Source organism: Hevea brasiliensis, chromosome 9 (genome assembly GCF_030052815.1).
Source record: "Hevea brasiliensis isolate MT/VB/25A 57/8 chromosome 9, ASM3005281v1, whole genome shotgun sequence".
In the NCBI taxonomy this organism is placed as follows: Eukaryota; Viridiplantae; Streptophyta; class Magnoliopsida; order Malpighiales; family Euphorbiaceae; genus Hevea; species Hevea brasiliensis.
Genome location: NC_079501.1, coordinates 21,132,890 through 21,153,091, shown reverse-complemented (window position 1 = coordinate 21,153,091; position 20,202 = coordinate 21,132,890). Strand labels below are relative to the sequence as shown.

At 32.4% G+C, this 20,202-nt stretch overlaps 4 protein-coding genes across 4 annotated transcripts; all 4 read left to right on the top strand.

Annotated features, from left to right (window-relative positions):
* Nucleotides 1–1,345: 1,345 nt before the first annotated feature.
* Nucleotides 1,346–2,051, top strand: LOC131183386 (stress-induced protein KIN2-like). The gene is made up of 3 exons (XM_058154163.1): nt 1,346–1,469; nt 1,552–1,620; nt 1,751–2,051. Exons 1-3 carry the CDS (start codon nt 1,413–1,415, stop codon nt 1,823–1,825), a joined length of 201 nt encoding a protein of 66 aa, XP_058010146.1. The 5' UTR covers nt 1,346–1,412; the 3' UTR covers nt 1,826–2,051.
* Nucleotides 2,052–4,940: 2,889 nt separating this feature from the next.
* On the top strand, nt 4,941–5,652 carry LOC110671627 (late embryogenesis abundant protein 2). Its single transcript, XM_021834138.2, has 3 exons — nt 4,941–5,120; nt 5,190–5,258; nt 5,426–5,652. Exons 1-3 carry the CDS (start codon nt 5,064–5,066, stop codon nt 5,498–5,500), a joined length of 201 nt encoding a protein of 66 aa, XP_021689830.1. The 5' UTR covers nt 4,941–5,063; the 3' UTR covers nt 5,501–5,652.
* A 1,742-nt stretch (nt 5,653–7,394) lies between these two features.
* LOC110670934 (uncharacterized) lies at nt 7,395–11,877 on the top strand. The gene is made up of 6 exons (XM_021833257.2): nt 7,395–7,599; nt 8,324–8,658; nt 8,857–9,002; nt 9,431–9,707; nt 10,410–10,682; nt 11,158–11,877. Exons 2-6 carry the CDS (start codon nt 8,350–8,352, stop codon nt 11,635–11,637), a joined length of 1,485 nt encoding a protein of 494 aa, XP_021688949.2. The 5' UTR covers nt 7,395–7,599; nt 8,324–8,349; the 3' UTR covers nt 11,638–11,877.
* Nucleotides 11,878–13,562: 1,685 nt separating this feature from the next.
* Nucleotides 13,563–19,928, top strand: LOC110670962 (protein FLX-like 2). Its single transcript, XM_058153395.1, has 5 exons — nt 13,563–13,713; nt 14,732–15,311; nt 15,523–15,668; nt 15,764–15,873; nt 19,032–19,928. The coding sequence occupies exons 2-5, from the start codon at nt 14,752–14,754 to the stop codon at nt 19,641–19,643; spliced, it is 1,428 nt and encodes a 475-aa protein (XP_058009378.1). The 5' UTR covers nt 13,563–13,713; nt 14,732–14,751; the 3' UTR covers nt 19,644–19,928.
* The last annotated feature ends 274 nt before the right edge of the window (nt 19,929–20,202 follow it).

Here is a 20,202-nt window from a genome sequence, read left to right as displayed (position 1 = left end):
CATAGAACATACTAACTGCAATATAAAATAATATATTCTATACTCACAAAAAAATAATTATATTTTAAATGTAGAAAAATTGGACCTACACTTAATAATTTGCCGCGGGTGATACTTTATATTAAAATAGTTTTTCCTCATTTGTCTATTAAATTACTATCTCCAAGTAACTCCACGTTAAAGCCATTTTTAAAATAATAAAATTAATATTTTAACCTATTTTTGATAATAATTAATTTTTTTAAAAAATAAAAATTAACTTTTTAATTTTTCAATCACAATATATCCACCAATAATTATATATTAAATTCACTATATTATACATTAGTTATATGTATATAATTTAATTTAATATTATTTAATTTTACTAAAATAATATTTATTATTTACTTATTTTAATATATTGAATGAAATATAATTTAATAATAACAAATATTTAATTATAGATTCTAAGTCTTATATCCAAAGTCTTGGTGCAAGTAAAAATTCTAGAATACAATATTATCCAAAGTCTTATAAATATACTCTTTTTTTACAATTAAATTATAGTCTTTTCCTTTTATTTTTAAATAATCAAATTCAGAATTCTAAATTATTCATCATGAGAATAATTAAAAGAAATTAGCACATCCATTTTCAGCATAAAATGGTTAGGATAAAGTGGAGTTTTAAGCTTAGTTTATTTTACAAAAATATTTATTTTTTCTATATTTTTTTTATTATTTGGGACTGTCACAAAAATAGTCAGTCAAAAATATTTTTTTATTAAAGAAACTAAATAATTTTTAAGAAAAATAATTTCTTTTTAAAAGAGAACATTATTTTTTATTTTTTAAATTTGATTAATCTTATTGAAATATGAAAACACTTATATATGCATAATATAAATACATACTATTAATTTAATATCACAATTAAATAATAAAAATTAATTAAAAAAAATAATTTGAAAAAAATTCAAGTCAATAATTTTAATTTTTTATTTTAAAATTTTCTTTGAAAAAAGAATATACTATTAAATTTAAAAAACAAATTTTCACATTATAATATATATATTAGAAGACTACTAATTAATCTAATGGCAATAATATGTATTCTTGATAATAATAATAATAATAATAATAATAATAATAATAATAAACCAAGAACACAAAAGAAAAGGTCAGTAAACCCCATAAAATCGTAACAAATCTTGAAATAGAACTACTAATATTGTGAGTGGCTGCCCTAGTTCGAAGGCTAGAATGCTTCAATTTCTTGAAATAATCTTTACACGTGTCAAGCAATGTATAGGATGCAAACAACTATAAATCTCCTGGAAAACATAAGAGTTTCATCACCAAGTTTAATATTATTTATCTGAGCCAAATAATTATATTAAGCAGTTTTTGTGTTCCGAAACAAACAACAAGATGAATCAATCTCAGGATGCTAGCTTCCAAGCTGGTCAGGCCAAGGGCCAAGCTCAGGTGAATTTCAAAAAAAAAAAAAAAAAAAATTCCTGCAGCTCTAGTATTATTGAGTTAAAGATTTATGTTTCTTAATCTTCAGGAAAAGGCAGGCCAGATGGTGGATCAGGCTAGCAATGCTGCTCAGTCTGCGAAGGAATCATCCCAAGAGGTTCAATAGTTTTCTTTGAAAAAAAAAAAAAAAAATCAATACACGACACTCTCTGCTTTGCAAAAAGTTAAGCAGTAAGGCATGTCGATTATGTTATTGGATTTTAAATATAGTTGAATTTTAATTGCAGGCTGGTCAGCAAATGCAGGCAAAAGCAGAGGCAGCTGCTGATGCTGTTAAGGACAAAGTTGGAGCAAACAATTGAGAGAATTTTATTTATTTATTTATTTATTTAATTTTGCAGTTGGTGCTGCCTAAAATTTGTGTGTTTCCAATTCCAATTGTTGTTGCTCTTTACAAAGGGCTGCTTGCTTGCGTGCTTGCTTCCTGACTTTCCTTCTATTAAGAAGGGACAGTTTTTGTGATGTAGCAATTAAACAAGGTTCCTTTTCTTGCAATTTCTTTCTGTATTAATTGCTCTTTTCCCTTTATTTTTTTATATTATAAACTAAAATAAAAAAAATATAATCTAACGCACAATATTATTCTAATACTTACATATAATTAAAATATTAAATATTTATATCATAAGATTTTTTTTTTAAATAAGCATTGAGAATCATTTTTTTTAAGTTATCAAAACTAAAATTATGCAATTGGCAGCATCAGCTTCGAACCAAATAAAATTAAAATAATTATTGAGAAATGATATTAACCAAATTAAAATAGGGACTGAGTTGAATTAAATTAAATAAAATAAATTAAGTTATATTCAGCTCAATTTATTAATTAGGACCTATTTTAATGGGTTTTTTTTTTCATTTTTATACTCTTATTCTTTAGGTCTGCTATAAATTCAACAAATTATTTTTCATAAAAGTCTATAAAATCAATAAAAATTTATTATAAATTGATTAATTCAATTGATTCGATTCTTTATATTTTTTATAAAAATAATTAAATCGAAAACTAATTTTTCTAGAAAATGTTAAAAGATCCAAATCAACTCAAAAATAAATTAAAAAATTAAACTAAAATCATTTGATTTGATTTTTTAATTATATAGAGTTGATCATTAGACACGTTTGATTTAATTATTATCTAAGATATTAAACTGAACTAAATTTTCCAGAAAGTGTTAATCGATCCAATAAGATGGTGTCCGCCTGATGCTGGTAGGCTCAAATGTAACTGTCGGGAGCATTTTATTGTAGCGAGCTCGCGTTAGAACTCTCTCCAGGCAGAAACTTTGAATTGTCGTGAAGCTCTAAGTTGGGTTAAATCTAATGGTTGGAGGAGAATTGTTTTTGGGTCAGATTCGTTGTTACTTGTTCAAGCTATTTCCAGGAAGGAAAAGGATCTCTTCTAATTTGGCTTAATTATTGAGATTGTCGCATTCTCTTGCCGGAAATCAATAAATATTCCTTGCATTTCATTAGGAAATCAACGAATTAGTCAGGTTCACGCTATTGTTAGAGCTAGTCTTTCTATATCTGATCCTGTTGATCGAAGTTTTGTAGCTTGAGGATGTAATTCAGTTTTATAATACTCCTCTTTTATTTAAAAAACAAAAAAATAAAACTCATCAATAAATTTTAGACAATTATTTATGGTATGTCAAAGCAAACAGATTTTTCTCTGATGTTATTGTATAAAATTTAAAATTTATTATATTTATATCAGGTGATAATATTTAAAACAGTTAAATTTTTTTTGTCACTGTCATATAGAATTCTAAAACTGTTACATTTATATCAAGTAAAAATATTAAAATTTATTGATAATAATTTTTTCCCTGTCATTTATATCAATTTTATTGATAGCAACTTTAAGAAAAAGCCAGCTGAGTTAAATTTATTAATATTGATTAAATTTCACATAATATTTATAAAATATTGATTTTTCATAACTTTGACCTTTACTTTTAATTTAATATCATATATAATTATAATATATAATTATTATTTAATTTAAATTTAATTTTTAAATTATAATTCAAATTTAACTTTTTTTACCAAAAAAACAAACATAAGAAAGATTTTTAAAATTCTTCTTAGTGACTTGTATATTTTTATTTTCATCAATATTGGCAAAAATAAATTTTATTCCAAATAACATATATTATTAGAAATAATTTAGTAATATTATTCTAGATAAGCTTTTAGCCCAACTTGACCTTGCCCAATTAAATAAAAATTTTACTAATATTTTAAACAAATGAAATTATTATTTATTTATTTTTAATTTTATTGTGTCAATATATATTAACTTATCAATTAACTTTTAAATAGATATTTTAATTAATTACATTATAAATTAATTAAAAATTTATACAAATTAAATTAAATAAAAGAGAAATTTTAATTAAAAATTAATTTAATAATAATAATTTATTTTATTTAAAATATAATTAAAAATTAAATTAAAAAATAAAATTATAAATTATTGATGCATAATATGAAAATTATGTTAATTAATTATATGAAAAATCAAAAGTGGAATTATGAAAGGAATAGCACTTTCAAATTGATTTGGGTGAATTGAATTACAATTATACCCTCCAATTCATGGTTTAAAATTTTAAATTGGTTTGCCACTTTTGTCTTCTTTCGCGTGCGTCCCTTTCCTATACCGGAAAGTTTCAGTTACACATTTGCCCCCTCCACCTCCATGCTTTCTTTTAGTTCACAAGGCCAGTGCTTTTTGGCTCTTCATTGCTTATTCCTTGTAGGAGTGTGAATTTAATTCATGGAGATGGAGTCGCCGTTTTTCTCCTGCAAAATATGCAGACTTAATTAGTTGAGTATCCTTCTCTTAATTTTCTGCTCTATATTAAAACTACTATTTTTCCTTTTGGTTGAAGATAAATACATCAAAATAATAATTTTTTTTATGTAATCACCTTAAATATATTATTTTCATGATTGCTAATAATGCTTATCTTTAGCATCGTATTAGGTTGAGTTTGGCTGTATGTCTTGGAAAACGCATTAGGCATATAATGCTTATTGCTGGTTTAGATTTGCCCAAATATGTGATTTGTTCTAATTTTATACTGTGATGGTTTCTTATTGAAGAGAGTATTTTTTTTATATTTTACTGAAAATTCCACTGCAGCCCGAGCGTTATTAGTTAGTAATTGTCTAAAATTAAGTAGTACGTAACATGTGCGTTGTTGATCATAAACAAGGCCAACATATATAACCCATAAAATTAGAAGTCTGTAAATTAATTAATGCTGTAAAATTAAATGCGAGAAACCTTGATTTGAATTACTAATCTTGTCAAGAGTTGTCCTCGTTCCAAGGCTACAATGCTTCAACTTCTTCCAACCGCACAAACACATTCCAAAATTATCATTTTACGTGTCAAGCAATGGATGGAATGCAAACAACTATAAAATCTCCTGGAAAACACAAGATTTGCATCACTGAAGTTGAAGATTATTTATTTGATCAGCCAAAGAATTATACTAGTTTTTGAGTTCCAAAAGAAATAAGAAGATGAACCAATCTCAGGATGCTAGCTTCCAGGCCGGCCAGGCCAAGGGCCAAACTCAGGTATATCTCTTTGAGGAACAGCATGATAAATGTTAATGTACAGGTTTAATTATGTTTCTTAATTTTCAGGAAAAGGCAAACCAGACGTTGGACAAGGCCAGCAATACTGTCCAGTCTGCCAAGGAATCGTGCCAAGAGGTTCAATACTTGCAATTTCTTTCTTTTCTTCTTTTTATACGAAAAACTATTATTATTCAAAAGGGAGAAAAAAATCCCAGACATGCACGAGAAGATATTTCAGAAACTAAAGTTGTATTTTTTTATGGTGGTATCTGATTTTATACATGAACTTGAATTAATTGCAGTCTGGTAATCAAATGATGGCCAAGGCACAGGAGGCTGCTGATGCTGTCAAGGACAAAGTTGGATCAAACAATTGAATTGAAAGACTATTTATTATTATTATTATTATTATTATTTATTTCAATTGGTATTGTATGCTCTTTAATTAAGGGCTGTTTCTTGATCTTTCCTTCAAATTGAGAGGAGAGTTTTTGTGATGCAGTGATTGAATAAGATTCTTTTTCTTGCTTACTTCTTAGTACGGCATTGTTTTTGCATTCTAAATCTAATCAAAGAGTGTTATACAAGATAAATATAATTACAGAAATCAAATAAATAAATATATAAAATGAATAATAAATGATAAAACAAAGAAAATATATAAAATAGATTAAAATTCTGTAATTTATTGTACTATGTGAGCAAATTAAGCTCAATTATATTAGAAAAAAGAAACTTCTAGTTAATTAGATAGAACAAATCTTCTGGGAAGGATCATTCTGGTACAAACAAGTATTCATTAAACAATATCCAGTGTAAAAATAAATAAATAAAAATTGAATTATCGTGCAATGTAAATTTAAGAACTTATATATATTCAAAGATAAAAGGTAATTTCCATTAAAAAGTGTTTAATGGGCAATTACAAAATAAAGCCCAAAGGCTAGGCCCATGGTTCACAATCTTAACATCGATAGCCAACATTACTTCTTCACTATGCCATCTACGAGTCTATTTGATATTGCTGGTGGCTGTTGAGAAAATTATCTTTTTAAATATACTAATCAGATAGTATTAAAAAATAATTAAAAATTAAATTTAATAAATTTTAAAATAAAAATACTATAATAATAAAATAACTTTTTTATAAACTAATTTTCTCAATGATCTCTAAAATAATGCTTTTATTCAAGAAAATAATTTCGAATTATGAAACTCAATAACAAACAGATCTTACGTTGCCAAGAGAACCTAACCCCATGGCCACTGGAATAACCATTAGGAACAAGAAAACCAAAGAGAGAACTACCATGAGAAGCCGTACGTAGCTAAGGACAACCAAATCAAGTAGAACCCCAATTCCAATGGCATCGCCTCAAGCTCCCGAAGATTGAAGTTAGGATCTATCACTGCAGACTTTGAAGTAGATGGATGGCGGAGCTTACAGTCTCTCAATTGAGTCACCAGAAAGCAACAAATAGCATTAGTTTTAGGACTCGGAGATGCTCTCTGAGCCATTGTTGCCTCAAACACAAACCATAAAATAGAAAAGGCAGCTCATAAAAAACTCAACCCTCACCGAGAAACTCCACAATCTGCACCAAGCCAAATTGATATTTATAGCCCAACCTAGAGTTAGGGAGAGCAAACCCACACTAAAAGTCGGGAGGAAGAGCTTCCCTGCTTGGAAGGGGTAAAAGAAACCAACCAGTGGCAGACATTCAGCTAGACCGAAGAGAAAGGACTCAACGAGAAAATAAAGAAAGTCTCCCTCTAAAACACTAGAGAGAAAAAGACCTAATCAAGTAACAAAACAGTTGAAAAAAAAAAACTTATATTTACTAAAATGAAAGTGACTTAAAGCATGCACATCAGAGAGGTTTTATAAGCTAACCACTACTATTCTTCTTATTTTGCGTAATCATACCCGTAAAGATTTCTCAAGCAGAATCAAATTGCTTGAGGTCCTTGTTTAGCCAATAGATGTGCAAATTGGATTGCTACTAAAGCTAGGGAAGGAAATCTTGGTCCTGCTTGGGTTTCATTACCCCACTACTAGTCTTGTGGCCCTGATAGCCGATGAGAGAGTTCGTAATGGATAGCTCGTTTTTCTGTTTTCATGAATAACAGTGTCACTTTTTGGAAAAAAAAAAAAAAAATAAAAGAAAAAGATTAGCCTACCAGAGGCTGGCTTGGCCCGGCCCAGCCCAATAATGAACAACCGAATAGCCACTTGAATGCGCGTAGATTTTTATTTATTAAATCTTTATGCCTGGAACATTGTATGTGCTTCCTTTTCTTTTAGCCCTTCAATGCTGAAACCAAAAGCAGAGCAAAAGCGGCACTGAGCTTATAAAGATTCTCTTTTTCGTTGAACCATCCAAAACCCAAATCAGAGGAAGGCATATTAGAACTTTCTCTTCTTATTCTGCGTCCTAAAACACTGAATTAAATTGACAGTGAAGCTGTTTTTGAGGTTAGCAAGCAGCCATTGATCAATATTTTATTAGCTAACTTTCTATTCACATGCACTTGTTTAATATTTCATTTTCTTTGTTGTCGAATTACAGTCTCTGATTTATCAGAATTCTTTCCATTAGCATTACGAAATCGTTTCGTTATAGTTTGTTGATGTTTCATTTCGCAGTTCATCTTTGATTACTTAGCTTTTAATCCTTTATAAATATGATTTAGCCATAGTTAGAGACACCCACTTGGATTTTTTGCTTTTATTTTGAAGAAGTCGATTTCTTAACTAAAAAGACCGCAACAATTTTCTGATTCATTAATTTTATAATATTCAAAATTAATGCCTGCTTATTTTTGGGTTTTCCTTTAATTGGCTGCTCAATTTTTTTTGTTTTTTGACAGCTAATTGACATACTGCTATGCGTTCAGCCCATTTTATGTTTACTAATTTACAAATCAAAGTTACACTTTGAGTTTCTAATTTCAATTTCTGCAGGTGTCTGTTGTACCATTGCCACCTAGTTGCTTTTAATTTTCTAATTCAAGAACCATGAATAAATCTTCTGATTTAGAACTGCTTTATTATCAAGAGAACTATTTTGGTACAAAACATCTAATGGTTTTTCGTTTTTCCTTGCCTTTTTGTGTGTTTGTCATTTGAGTCTGCTGGTAAACTCTTTGCTGTGAATCCGCCAATTCTTAACGTTTTCTTTGTTGTTCATTTTGGACAGTAAAGGTGCATATAGCATATAGAAGCATGGGAAGTCCCCAACAGCCAAAGAGGAGAGTAGCTTTTGTGCTGATTGATGGATTGGGTGATGTTTCGCTGCCAAGGTTTGGGTACAATACTCCTTTGCAAACTGCCAATGTTCCAAACCTGGATGCTGTTGCATCTGCTGGAGTTAACGGCCTTATGGACCCAGTTGAAGTGGGTTTGGCATGCGGAAGTGATACTGCTCACCTTTCACTATTGGGTTACGACCCACGAGTCTACTATAAGGGTCGAGGTGCATTTGAGTCAATGGGTGCTGGACTCGCTATGTCACCTGGTGATATTGCATTCAAGGTATGTATGAAAATATTTTTTGAACATGGCTATACAGTTTTTGCACTCCTTTCAACCTCCTTCTATTAATATTTCATGTTTCTGGTTATTTTTGTTTCAGACAAAACTTAAGCAGCATTGCCAAAAATCCTTTTTCTTTTTTTTTTTTCCACTGTTGATCTTCTCATTTAATTCCCATTAATGTGTTTTGATCTATAGTCAAATTTTGCAACATTTGATGAGAAAACTGGAATAGTCACCAGTAGAAGAGCTGACAGGCACTTTGAAGAAGAAGGGCCTATTCTCTGTGCTGCTTTGGATAGAATGAAGTTGCCATCTTACCCTGAATATGAAGTCAGAGTCAGGTCTGCAGATATTTTATTGTGCTTTCCTTGCTTCTTGATTGATCTAGGAATATGCATGCTTCTTTTGTTTAATATTTCTTTTGAACTTTTAAGTTCCCATCTTTGTGGTATCCTTCCCAAATTGACAGGATGAGCTAGGGTTCATGGTTGCATATAACGCAATGGGTGGTGGGTCATTGTTCACAACTTGATAGCCCAAAATAATTGGAAAATGAAAAAAGAATGGACAAAAATAATTGCCTGACTCAGTAAGCTTGAGAAGTAAGGCCAGAGTGTCTCTTTTTCTCTATCTCTATGGTTTCAAGTGTGAAAAACTGTGTAAACTATTTGAAATCAAAATAGGAAATATTGAGGTCCTTTGATTGGAGTTCAAGGCTTCTTATTTCAAACATAAGAGAGAAAAAATAATGAGAAATCACTCCCTACAGGTATGCAACAGAGCATAGATGTGGAGTGGTCGTGAAAGGACCAAGATTGAGTGGTAATATATCAGGAACGGACCCATTGAAGGACAACCGCTTACTTCTGCAAGCTGAAGCCTTAGACGATACTGATGAAGCAATTCATACAGCTGCAGTTGTCAATGAATTGTCCAGGGAGATGTCACGAATTCTGGTCTCTCACCCGTTGAATGCAAAACGATCGGCAGAAGGGAAGAAAATGGCCAATGTTGTCCTTTTACGAGGATGTGGTATTCGAATTGAAGTGTGTTTTTTCTTATCCATCAACATCTTATTGTTTTATGTTTCCTGGGAAAGTAATGGGTATGCTTGTGGAAAGAAAATTTTAAACTTTTACTTCTTGGAATATTTCTTATCTGGCTCTCAAAATTATTTTGAATTATTAGTTGTTGTACTTTCTCCTTCTTTTGTTGGGGGGAGATGGTTGTATCAACCACCAATCCTAATTTATTTTCTTGGCCTATAATGACTCTTGATTTGTGATCCATTATTAGAACTTTTAAAGTCCATGATAATTATTATAAAAAAAAGGTGCATGATAATGAAGCCAAAATGAAAAATGTAATCATGAATTTCTGGGCTTGGGTTGTTTGTCTTTTATGTTTGAACTATGACTGCTTGTGTTACAATTTTGCATTTTGACAAAACTTTAAGGTAATTGATAACTAGTAGCTGGGAACATTAAGGAACAATCTTGGCAGTGAGATGCACTAGGCTATTGTTTATTGCTCAAATTTGTTAATTCTGATATGCAAATAATTGAGGATGCAAATTTGCTATATATTGTGATAGTCCTTGTATATCATTATTTGAGAGACTCTGGGGAAACACGTGGGATTCATGATGTAAGTGTTGCACAGTATGGGACAAGCTAATTTGTACAGATTTATATGCTTGAGAATTTAAGTGATTTGCATAATTGAAAGATTTTCTCATTATTGTACAGGTTCCATCATTTGAAAAGAAACACGGTTTATGCCCGTGCATGGTAGCTCCTACTAAAATCATAGCTGGTTTAGGCCTATCACTTGATATTGACATTCTAGAAGCTCCAGGGGCAACTGGAGATTATCGAACTCTTTTGACTTCAAAAGTGACTGCCATAGCTAAGGCACTCTCTGCTCCATTGCAGTCTTCTCCCAGTGTTTTTGTGCCTGGAGAGGATGAGCACAAACCTGGCAAACCCGATGGTTACGACTTTGGGTTTCTCCACATTAAGGTGTTAATATCTGAGCATTGATAGACATTTATGTTTCTAGTATTTCCACAACCACAAGCATCACTCCACAATGTGGCCTTCTATACAAAAATGACTTTTAACTTATTTATTTTACCCTTTTCATCTTTATTTTCTTTTTCACAAAATTTTCCATAATTATTACAGCAAACACAAAAATACTAGGGGAACCAGCTTGCATTGAAGGTCACCTGAATGACTTTTAAGTTCTTTATTTTTCTTCTTGTATCATCAATGATTAAGATTTGACCATGAGAGTTGACTGTCCAGCATGTTGTTTGACACATCTTACTATATTCTTTTACGTGGCTAATTTGTTGGCTCAAAATCATTTGAATTTTTGGATTCTCCAATTTTTTTTTCTTGGTTATTTTGTTCTCCTTCCTTTCACCCTTTTTGGGTTGTTTGAAGTTCTCAATGTCAGTATGACAATGAATTTCCTTGTTTTTGTATTCAGGCAATAGATGATGCAGGTCATGATAAGGCGAGCCTTTTAAAAGTCAAGGCATTGGAAGCAGTAGATCAAGCTTTAGGCCAGCTGACCAAACTTCTTTGGCAGGCAGAATCAACTGGAAAGTTCCAGTATTTCCTTTGTGTCACTGGAGATCACTCTACTCCAGTTGAATATGGAGACCATAGTTTTGAACCAGTTCCATTTGCCTTGTGCCGGTTAACAGACTTTGTGAGTGCAGTGGGTGGAGAGCCCATTGTTGTGGCAACTTCCCTTGAACCATTTCCTCTTCCAACCATTAAGGCTGGTGAAGACCTAGATGAAGATAAGATGGGAAAGGAGAGAGTGAGCAAACAACTTAAAGCATTCAGTGGTGACTCGGTTTGTGAATTTAGCGAGATAGCGGCAGCAAGGGGATGTCTTGGACGGTTTCCTGGAGGAGAGATGATGGGTGTGATAAAGGCATTTCTTAAATTAAATGCATGAGATGTTCTTATAGGAACTAGGAGGGTTGGAAAAATTGTTTTCCTAATAAAAGATCATTTTGAAACTGGAAAAATAACCAAGTCATTATCTGATGATGTTTTTTACATCATTGAAATTTTGAAGGCTTTGTGATCTAATGTTTAAAGAAAATTTATGCAATTTGTACTCGGTGTAAAATAAACCAATCCAAATTCTTCTCTCGTAGCTTAGATGTCAATACATGGTCTAATGCATTTGTCACAGTGAGCTTAGAAATGTGTTTTTCTTTCATAATTTTGAAGGCAATATCAATCTTTTAATGTTTAAAATTCTTGGATTCTAATGCGTTCTGAAAAGCTACCGAAGAACATCAAGAATCTAAACTTCGTGAGAGTTAAGAGCAGGAGAATGCAGTCTATTAAAGTAACCAGCTGAACTTTATCGTCTATAATACAGCTGAATGCCTGCAGGCATTGAACAACTTTCTAAAGTGAGATGGCATAACGTGAGTTGCTGCAAACAGCTTCGAATTGGTTCGAGGCAAACGGGTAGATACTGTGGCAAATGCGCAGCTGAAAAAGCAGCATTTTTATATGGGGGCAAACATTATGATCGATGGGGAATTTCACCTATCCTAGTACTGAAATTTCACTATTCAGCATCTGCCTCCATATTGGCCAAATCATAGGTTCTTGGGGTTTGCTTTAATCATGCACAATCGTAGCATTAGATGATCATTTTATCTGTGATTTCCGTCGTGGAGTTGTTGCATGTAAATGCAATTTTGACAACAATTATGATGGAACAGTTCTCATATTTTTCACCTTGGGTAGTTGGAAATGTTTTAAAGATGCCCTGCCACTGCCTCTATATGGCATCGCACTGTGTATGTCCTACTGAGAATGCCACTTCCTTGTCACTTCATGCCATGATCTGAGGAACTTTGGCTAATGATGCTTGTATTTTCTCCTCTGAAAATGACAAGTCAACCATATTTCCCCTCAGATAATTCTGATAAGATATAAGGTCAAAATGGCCATGTCCATACATTGCCATGAGAATAACCTTTGCTTCTCCGGTCTCTCTACGATGGAAAGCCTCCCGGATGGTGGCAGCAATTGCATGAGCCGGCTCTGGTGCAGGTATTAGCCCTTCAGATCCTGTAAACTTGGGGCACCTGCAATAAAATAAATGTATAATCTGAACTTGTTTGCTCAAGCATTCAAGCACCATTGCAAGACTACTTATGCATGGATCCTCACCTCCTGGATTGCACCCAGTTGTGAAATTCCCAGTTCAGAAATCACTTTTAATTGTTCCCACTGTAAAATGAAACTCACTAGTTTAAGTTTAAATAGGGAGATTATGGGAATGGAGATTCACATGCGAGTCTACTAGTAGAGTGATATTTATTTAGCTATTAGACCGAATCAGGGAAAGATAGTTACCTTGAAAGCACTAGGTGTGAGGAATTGCAATTGCTTCCATGAGATCCAATTCATAGACATGCTATGCCTGACATGCTAATCTGACATGATTGACCTGTCTTCTGGACTTTGTTGAACACATAATAGCCCAGTATGAATTAATCGCATAAATTTTGATAAATTGAATGCAGTGAACAAGACCTTTAAGCTATGTTTGGAGGGAGGATTTGATCAATAAATTTGGATTTGGGTTAAATTCATTGTTTGGATATCCTAAATGTTAACAGATTTCAATTTAACCCTTGGTATTTGTGACAGCTTAAAAATTAAATATTTAAAATAATTACCTTAACTTTATATAAATTATTTATGAATATCTTTATTTTTTTTCATTAAATTCTCCTACTAATAAAAAAACACTTCCTAAAAATAAAATTGTCAACTATATCAAACTACTTATCATAATTTTTGTGCGTTATTTATATGATTTACTATTTTTGGTACATAATAGTTTTGGAGCACGCAGTCGAAGGAAACGACAGCGTTTTATTGCCCTGGAAATATTTTTTCCACATTCAATTGGTGCTCTAGCCAGAGAGTTTGCCTCGGTTGCCAAAAATCGCTCGAGCTGTTTCACCGTCAAAGGCTCCGCCATAGCATTTCCGTTCAGGTGAGGCCGAAAACAACCTTGACTACTTTGTTTCTTCTCCAGTTTTCCTTTTCTGAAAATATTTTCTCTTGAAAACTATAAAACTTAGGTTTCTTTAGAATTTCGTATTACCATATCAGTCATGTACATCTAACTATTACCTTTTTTCGTATCATTTGTTCTAGGGTTTATCTTGAACATTGCATGCGAAATTTTATTAGCTATTAACCTAATCTGAGTTCAATTTCAGTTCTAAGAAGAACAATAGGATTTTGTTGACAATTAGGATACTCTTTATTTTGTTTACATATGTGAGGTGGTCTAGTTTTTGGGATTTGCTTCTGTAAGGTATAGGTTTTGCACATCCATGAATGGCACAAATGAATTTGGGTGTTCATGTTTGGTTCACTATGGAAATAGAATACAATTCGTGGAATATTATTTCATTTTCCTCTTTGGCATATAAGGAATTTTTTTATTATTATTTACATGTGAATAGGTTGATTTAGTTGAAAATGGCATATACTTTCAAGTATAATTTTTAAGGTTGCCATTAAATTATATTGATTTATGTCAAATGAACTTGGCATAAGAGAGATACATTTTCATTCCCATTCTTTTTGAAGAGTGAACCAAGTGTGACATTACAGTGTTCCTGATTGTGGAAGCTTTTGTTACTGTACTGTTCTCTTTTTTATTTTATTTTTTTAAACAGTTAGATATATAGGTGCAAAATTTTTCTATAAATTTCAAGGGGTTGATTTGTCTTACTTGTAATGCCCTTAAATTATTATTATTCTATCTAAAGAACTGAGTTTGAATATAATATAGGATGATTGGGAAAGAAATTATGTAATCGAGCTTATGATTCTATTTTAGTTCTATGAGTGTTTTCTTTTTTCCTTTCGAGTTTTATCACCATCTCTTTATGGATTTCAACAATCACTAAACATGCAATGACCTAAAAGTCATAGTTTTCTTAGTAAGCTACATCATAGTAATGCATCTTTTCTTGGGTCTTGTTCCTTTTTTGATGCAGATCAAAATTATCTATTTTAAATGGGAAGTAAAAGTCGAATTCCTCCTCCTCATCTGAGGCGTCCTCTTCCTGGGCCGGGTATAGTGCACCCTGATCCATTTGTTCCTGGTGTACGCCCTCCGCTTGGCCCCATTCCTCCATTTGACATATTGCCACCCCCAGAAGTTATGGAACAAAAGCTTGCTACACAACATGTGGAGATGCAGAGACTTGCAACAGAGAACCAGAGGCTGGCTGCCACACATGGAAACTTGAGACAGGAACTTGCTGCTGCGCAGCATGAGTTGCAGATGTTGCATGCTCACACTGGTGCTATCAAGTCTGAAAGAGAACAACAAATGAGGGGCCTTATGGATAAAATTGCCAAGATGGAAACAGAGTTGAAGGCTGCAGAGCCTGTTAGGTTGGAGTTGCAGCAGGCACGAGCAGAGGCTGAGAACTTGGTTGTAGCAAGGCGGGAGCTTATGTCTAAAGTACATCAGTTGACTCTGGATCTTCATAGGGCCCATGCAGATGTGCAGCAGATTCCTGTTCTGATGTCGGAACTTGAAAGTCTCAGACAGGAATATCAGCGATGCAGGTGTTTGTTCAATTGTTTCTTCTGACCTTTACCTGGAAATTGATTTTAAAAGCTTTCATTATGTGTTGCATATGTTTCTTCACATAATTTTACTCAATTTTTTTTTGGGCCTAAATCTCTACTGTGGCTGCCTTTATCGGTCTGTTTAATGGATTTGTTATAACTGATTTAATTCCAATCATGAAAATGCTTTTTCACTTTGACCATGCAGGGTTTCATATGACTATGAAAAGAAATTATTCAGTGACCACCTGGAGTCACTTCAGGCCATGGAGAAAAACTATGTTACAATGGCTAGGGAAGTGGAAAAGCTTCATTTAGAACTTACTAACAGAGCAAATGTTGATATAAGAACTGGTATTTTATTGTTCCCTTTTGCTTATCTAAAGCTCATTATTTCCCTATATATGCTTCATATTATATGAGGATCACTTTTTGCATTCACTGTTCAGTTGCTGGTGGGCCTTATGGTGGTGCCTCCGGGAACAATGAGAAGGAGGCTTCTGGTTGGCCTGTCGGACAAAATATGTATGAAGATAGCTATGGTGTTCCCCAAGGCCAGGTGTGACAACTTCTGTGTCTTGTTAAGTTACTGTTTTTCCTTTTATATTCTTGTCCTGTATGTTTTGTCATTCACAATTTGGTTTCTCAGTGAAGGTGAACTTTATCCAGTATTTTCTGTTGAAAATTCAGCTTAATATTTTCTTTCATCAACTACCATAGAAAAATACTGAATGCAATGATATTAAAAAGTGAATGTGAAACATTCTACCCATACCATTATATTGCAATTTGTTGGGGTTATTTTCATCCAACGTCCCTCAACCTAAGTAGTTGTTGTACTTTTGTCTCTCAATTTCAATTTGCATCACAGATGTACCTAAGCTTCAGTTTGAGTAACACTAAAATCCACTGACTGAATATCAGTGATTTACAAGTTAACCTGCGGTTATACCCACCATCCCTCAACTTAGATGAGTATGCCACAACTGTCTCTCAACTTCAACCTGTATCGCAAAAATCCATAAACTTGAATTTAACATGTAAGTTATTGTGACTAATTTTTGCCAGTTTCCTAGTTACTATGTTGATCTAGCATCACTTTACCAAAAAAATAAATACAAAATGTACTTGAGAAATAAAAGTTACTGCTGTCAATCTATGGGATTTTTTATTAAAGAAAATGAAAATTAGAAAATTCAAAAATATTCTTATTTTCATAAATAAAATATTTTACAATATTTTCAAAGCCATGATTAAATTAAATCTTTTGCATTTTCACCAATTACATCTTAATTTCTAAAATATTTCTTTTTTCTTCAAAATTCAGTTTTTGTTTAAAACGGATGGAGGAATTTTAGATTATGTATTTTGGGACGTTGCTACTAATATTTGGGGAATTTGTATTTGAAAATGCTGAAATTAATTATTTTTAATAAAAATAAAATGGCTATAGAGTTTGACAAGTAGAATTAAATGGAAAAAATAATTTTGAAAATGTAGTAAAGTGATGATAAATTGGTATTTTAATTAAGAAAAATTAAATTTTGATAATTTTAAATTTTGAGAAAGATGAAAATATTTTAGAAATTAGGATGTAATTGGTGAAAATGCAAGATATTTAATCTTGATTGTGTCAAAAATTGAAGCCCATTTTATTTAAAAAATAGAATATTTTTAGATTTCTAATTTTCATTTTTTATTTTAATAAAAATTTTTGTAGATTGACAGCATTAGCTTTTATTTTCCCAAGTCACTCAAATTTATATTTTAGTGTTTTTGCAAAGGGATGTCAGGTCAACAATTAACCAGAAAAAGGGCAAAAGCATATCATAATGAATTTCTTGTATATTAAATCAAAGTTTAATATTTTTGTGATGCAAATTGAAGTTGACGGGTGTTCATCTTGCACCCACCTGAGTTGATGAATGGTATGTGAAATTTGGCTGCAGGTTAACCTGTAAACTGGAGATTTCTGGTCCCCAAGTATTTTTGTGTTATTCAAATTGAAATTTAGGGATATTTATGATAGAAATTGAAATTAAGAGACAGTCATGAAATAATCCCTAAGTTGATGGATGGTGGGTAAAAGTTGCACCAGTTTGTTGATATGAAAACATGAGTTCTATTTCTTCTCATGAATCCAAGCTTGTGATATAGAATCTGAATTTGCAGTACAAATTATCCCTTGTTTGAAGTACAAATTCCGGGGAAAATAATTAACCATAGAAGCTAGTGATTAGACTGAACTGAACCAATTGTTCATATAAATTTTGGTAATGGAACCTGGCTGACTCTCTGTCGAACGTACATCTACATAATTAACACAAAAACACAGATATGTCATAACAATTTGAGCTGATCGATAGGATAGGCCCACTTTGAGCTAAAACAAGTAATAGGCACACATAAGTTGGCTTGGTCTCCAAATCTATATGACTTTCAACAAAACATGATGCAAGTTTGCCACTGAATTACTAAGACACAACATCACCAATTTTAAGACTCATACTTCTCATTCCTTTTGAGCTGTCCCATTCTCCTGAAGAAATGTAATAAACCCCATTATGAACAGACTCTTCTATCTTCTCTGGTGTGGTCTCACCCTTCTTTAATTTGCTATGCTTCTTTTTCTCTCTGTAAGATTTCTTGGATTTACTTGATGGAAGGTGTATTTTATAGTTACTTGATTTCATACAAAGTAAAGTTATTTTGTTGTAAAAAAATAAAATGATTTAACATAAATTTACAAGTCCTCCCATGAGATTTTGTAAAATGATTCCTTTTTTTCTGTAAAATAGTTAATAAAGATTTATTAATTTAGCGGAAAAAGTTAAGTTTTTTCACATAAAAAGACATGTAATATTTTTTAAAAATTTAATAGATAAATTATACGTCACAGATTTTATTAAAAAATTATAGGAACAGGTTTATGGTTTATTAAATATTATCTATTACATTTTTTAAAAAATATTATATGTGTTTTATGGGAGAAAACTTTTTTTTTTCCAAAGTTAATAAATTTTTCATAATTAACTATTTTACGGAAAAAAGAATTATTTTACAAAAGTCTTATGAGATGAGTCGTAAATTTATGTTAAATCATTTTATTTTTTACAATAAAGTAATTTTACTTTTTATAAAATCAAGTAACTATAGAAGGCACCCTAATAGAAATAAGACCATGAGACAGCATATAGAATATAATTGTAATATAAAGTTTTCTCAAGAAATTATGTATAAATCAAACAAATAAGATTGCTTATTTACGAGTTCTAATATCTTCTCTAATAACAGCTTCACTTTACCCTTTGAAATTACTAATATCTCCTTGAGTTTTAACTAAGCTCTGGCCTGCTGCCTCATCATCTATATAAAAAGAAAATTGACTAAATTAATTTTTAAAGAATAATATGACTGACATGGCATGATGGCTGGACAACTACACCACTTAAACATCTTGTTGGACAGCTTCAACATGGAAACAAGCCAAAGAGGGAAAACCAAGGCACTGACATTGGCAGTTCAGAAGATCACTCCAAAATGGTAAATGTACTATGGTATGCAGTCAGCCAAGTCTTAATCTCAAAGTGTTTGGAAGTCTCATAATTGTTCTACTCCTAAAAAGTTGTCTTCCATTGTTATTATGTCTGCTGTTATATTCTCTCTGTATCTGGAAATGAAAGTAAAAACTGAAAAGTTTTTGCATTTCTGTGACAGGGGCATGCTGCCATTCCTGGTAAATCTGGTGCTGGTGCTGCCAATGCTAGTACTGTTGCTAATGCTGGTGCTGGGACTCCTACTTATGCTGCCAATGCTAGTACCGTTGCTAATGCTGGTGCTGGGACTCCTACTCATGCTGGAGCTCAATCTGGCTCTGCGGCTCCAAAATCTGTTTATGATGCACCCAGAGCCCCTGGTTATGAGGGATCAAAAGGACCAGGCTATGACACATCCAGAGGACCTGGATATGATGTACCAAGAGGAGCTGGATATGATGTACAGAGGGGATACAATTATGAGCCTAGAGGATCTGGATATGATATACAAAGAGGACCTACCTATGATGCACAGAGATTACCTGGTTATGATGCACAGAGAATAACTGGCTTTGACGTCCAGAGAGGACCGGCATATGGTGTGCAACGAGGACCTCATTATGATGCATCCAGGGGTGCTGGATATGATGCTGCTTCAAGAGTACTAGCTGGACCACATGGACAAATGGCACCTGCAAGCAATGCGCCTTACGGGTCTGGAACGCCACCAGATCATGCTGGAAGTGGGTATGAGGCACCAGCTCAAGGCGGAAATTACCCTGTTCGAAGATAAGCACTTAGCTAATGCGGTTGAAATGAAATCCAAGGCATATCCCTATTGGGCATCTTTTTCATTTTTATAATCAAGTTGACCTCTTACGGCTGCACACTTTTGTTAGCATTGTTTTTGCTGCATTCCTTCTTTGAGCACCCATTTTCCCCCAAAACACAATCCCGTTGATGTGGGTTCATTAACTTGTCAGTTTTATTCACATCGCGTGTTTGTAACTTTCTTTGTTTGGAAGTATATCATCGCATTCCTCCAGCAATTTTGCTATTCCAACTTCTTGCATCTGTACATGTTGGCTTGTATGAGGTCACTAATGGAGTTGGATATTATCTGAAATAGAAATTTCTGTTGACAGGAAATTGAAATATGAAATTATCTTTGCTACGCCTAGTTGTTTTATGCCTAGGAATTAAATTGCCAGCCTATTGTCGACAGGTTCATTTTTTTTTTTAATTATTACGAAAACTGGAATAATATATCAAGAAACAGCAGCCAATAGGTAATTAATTATACACTATAACACATGAGCCCATACATGAGTACTAGACCACCAAACTTTGTT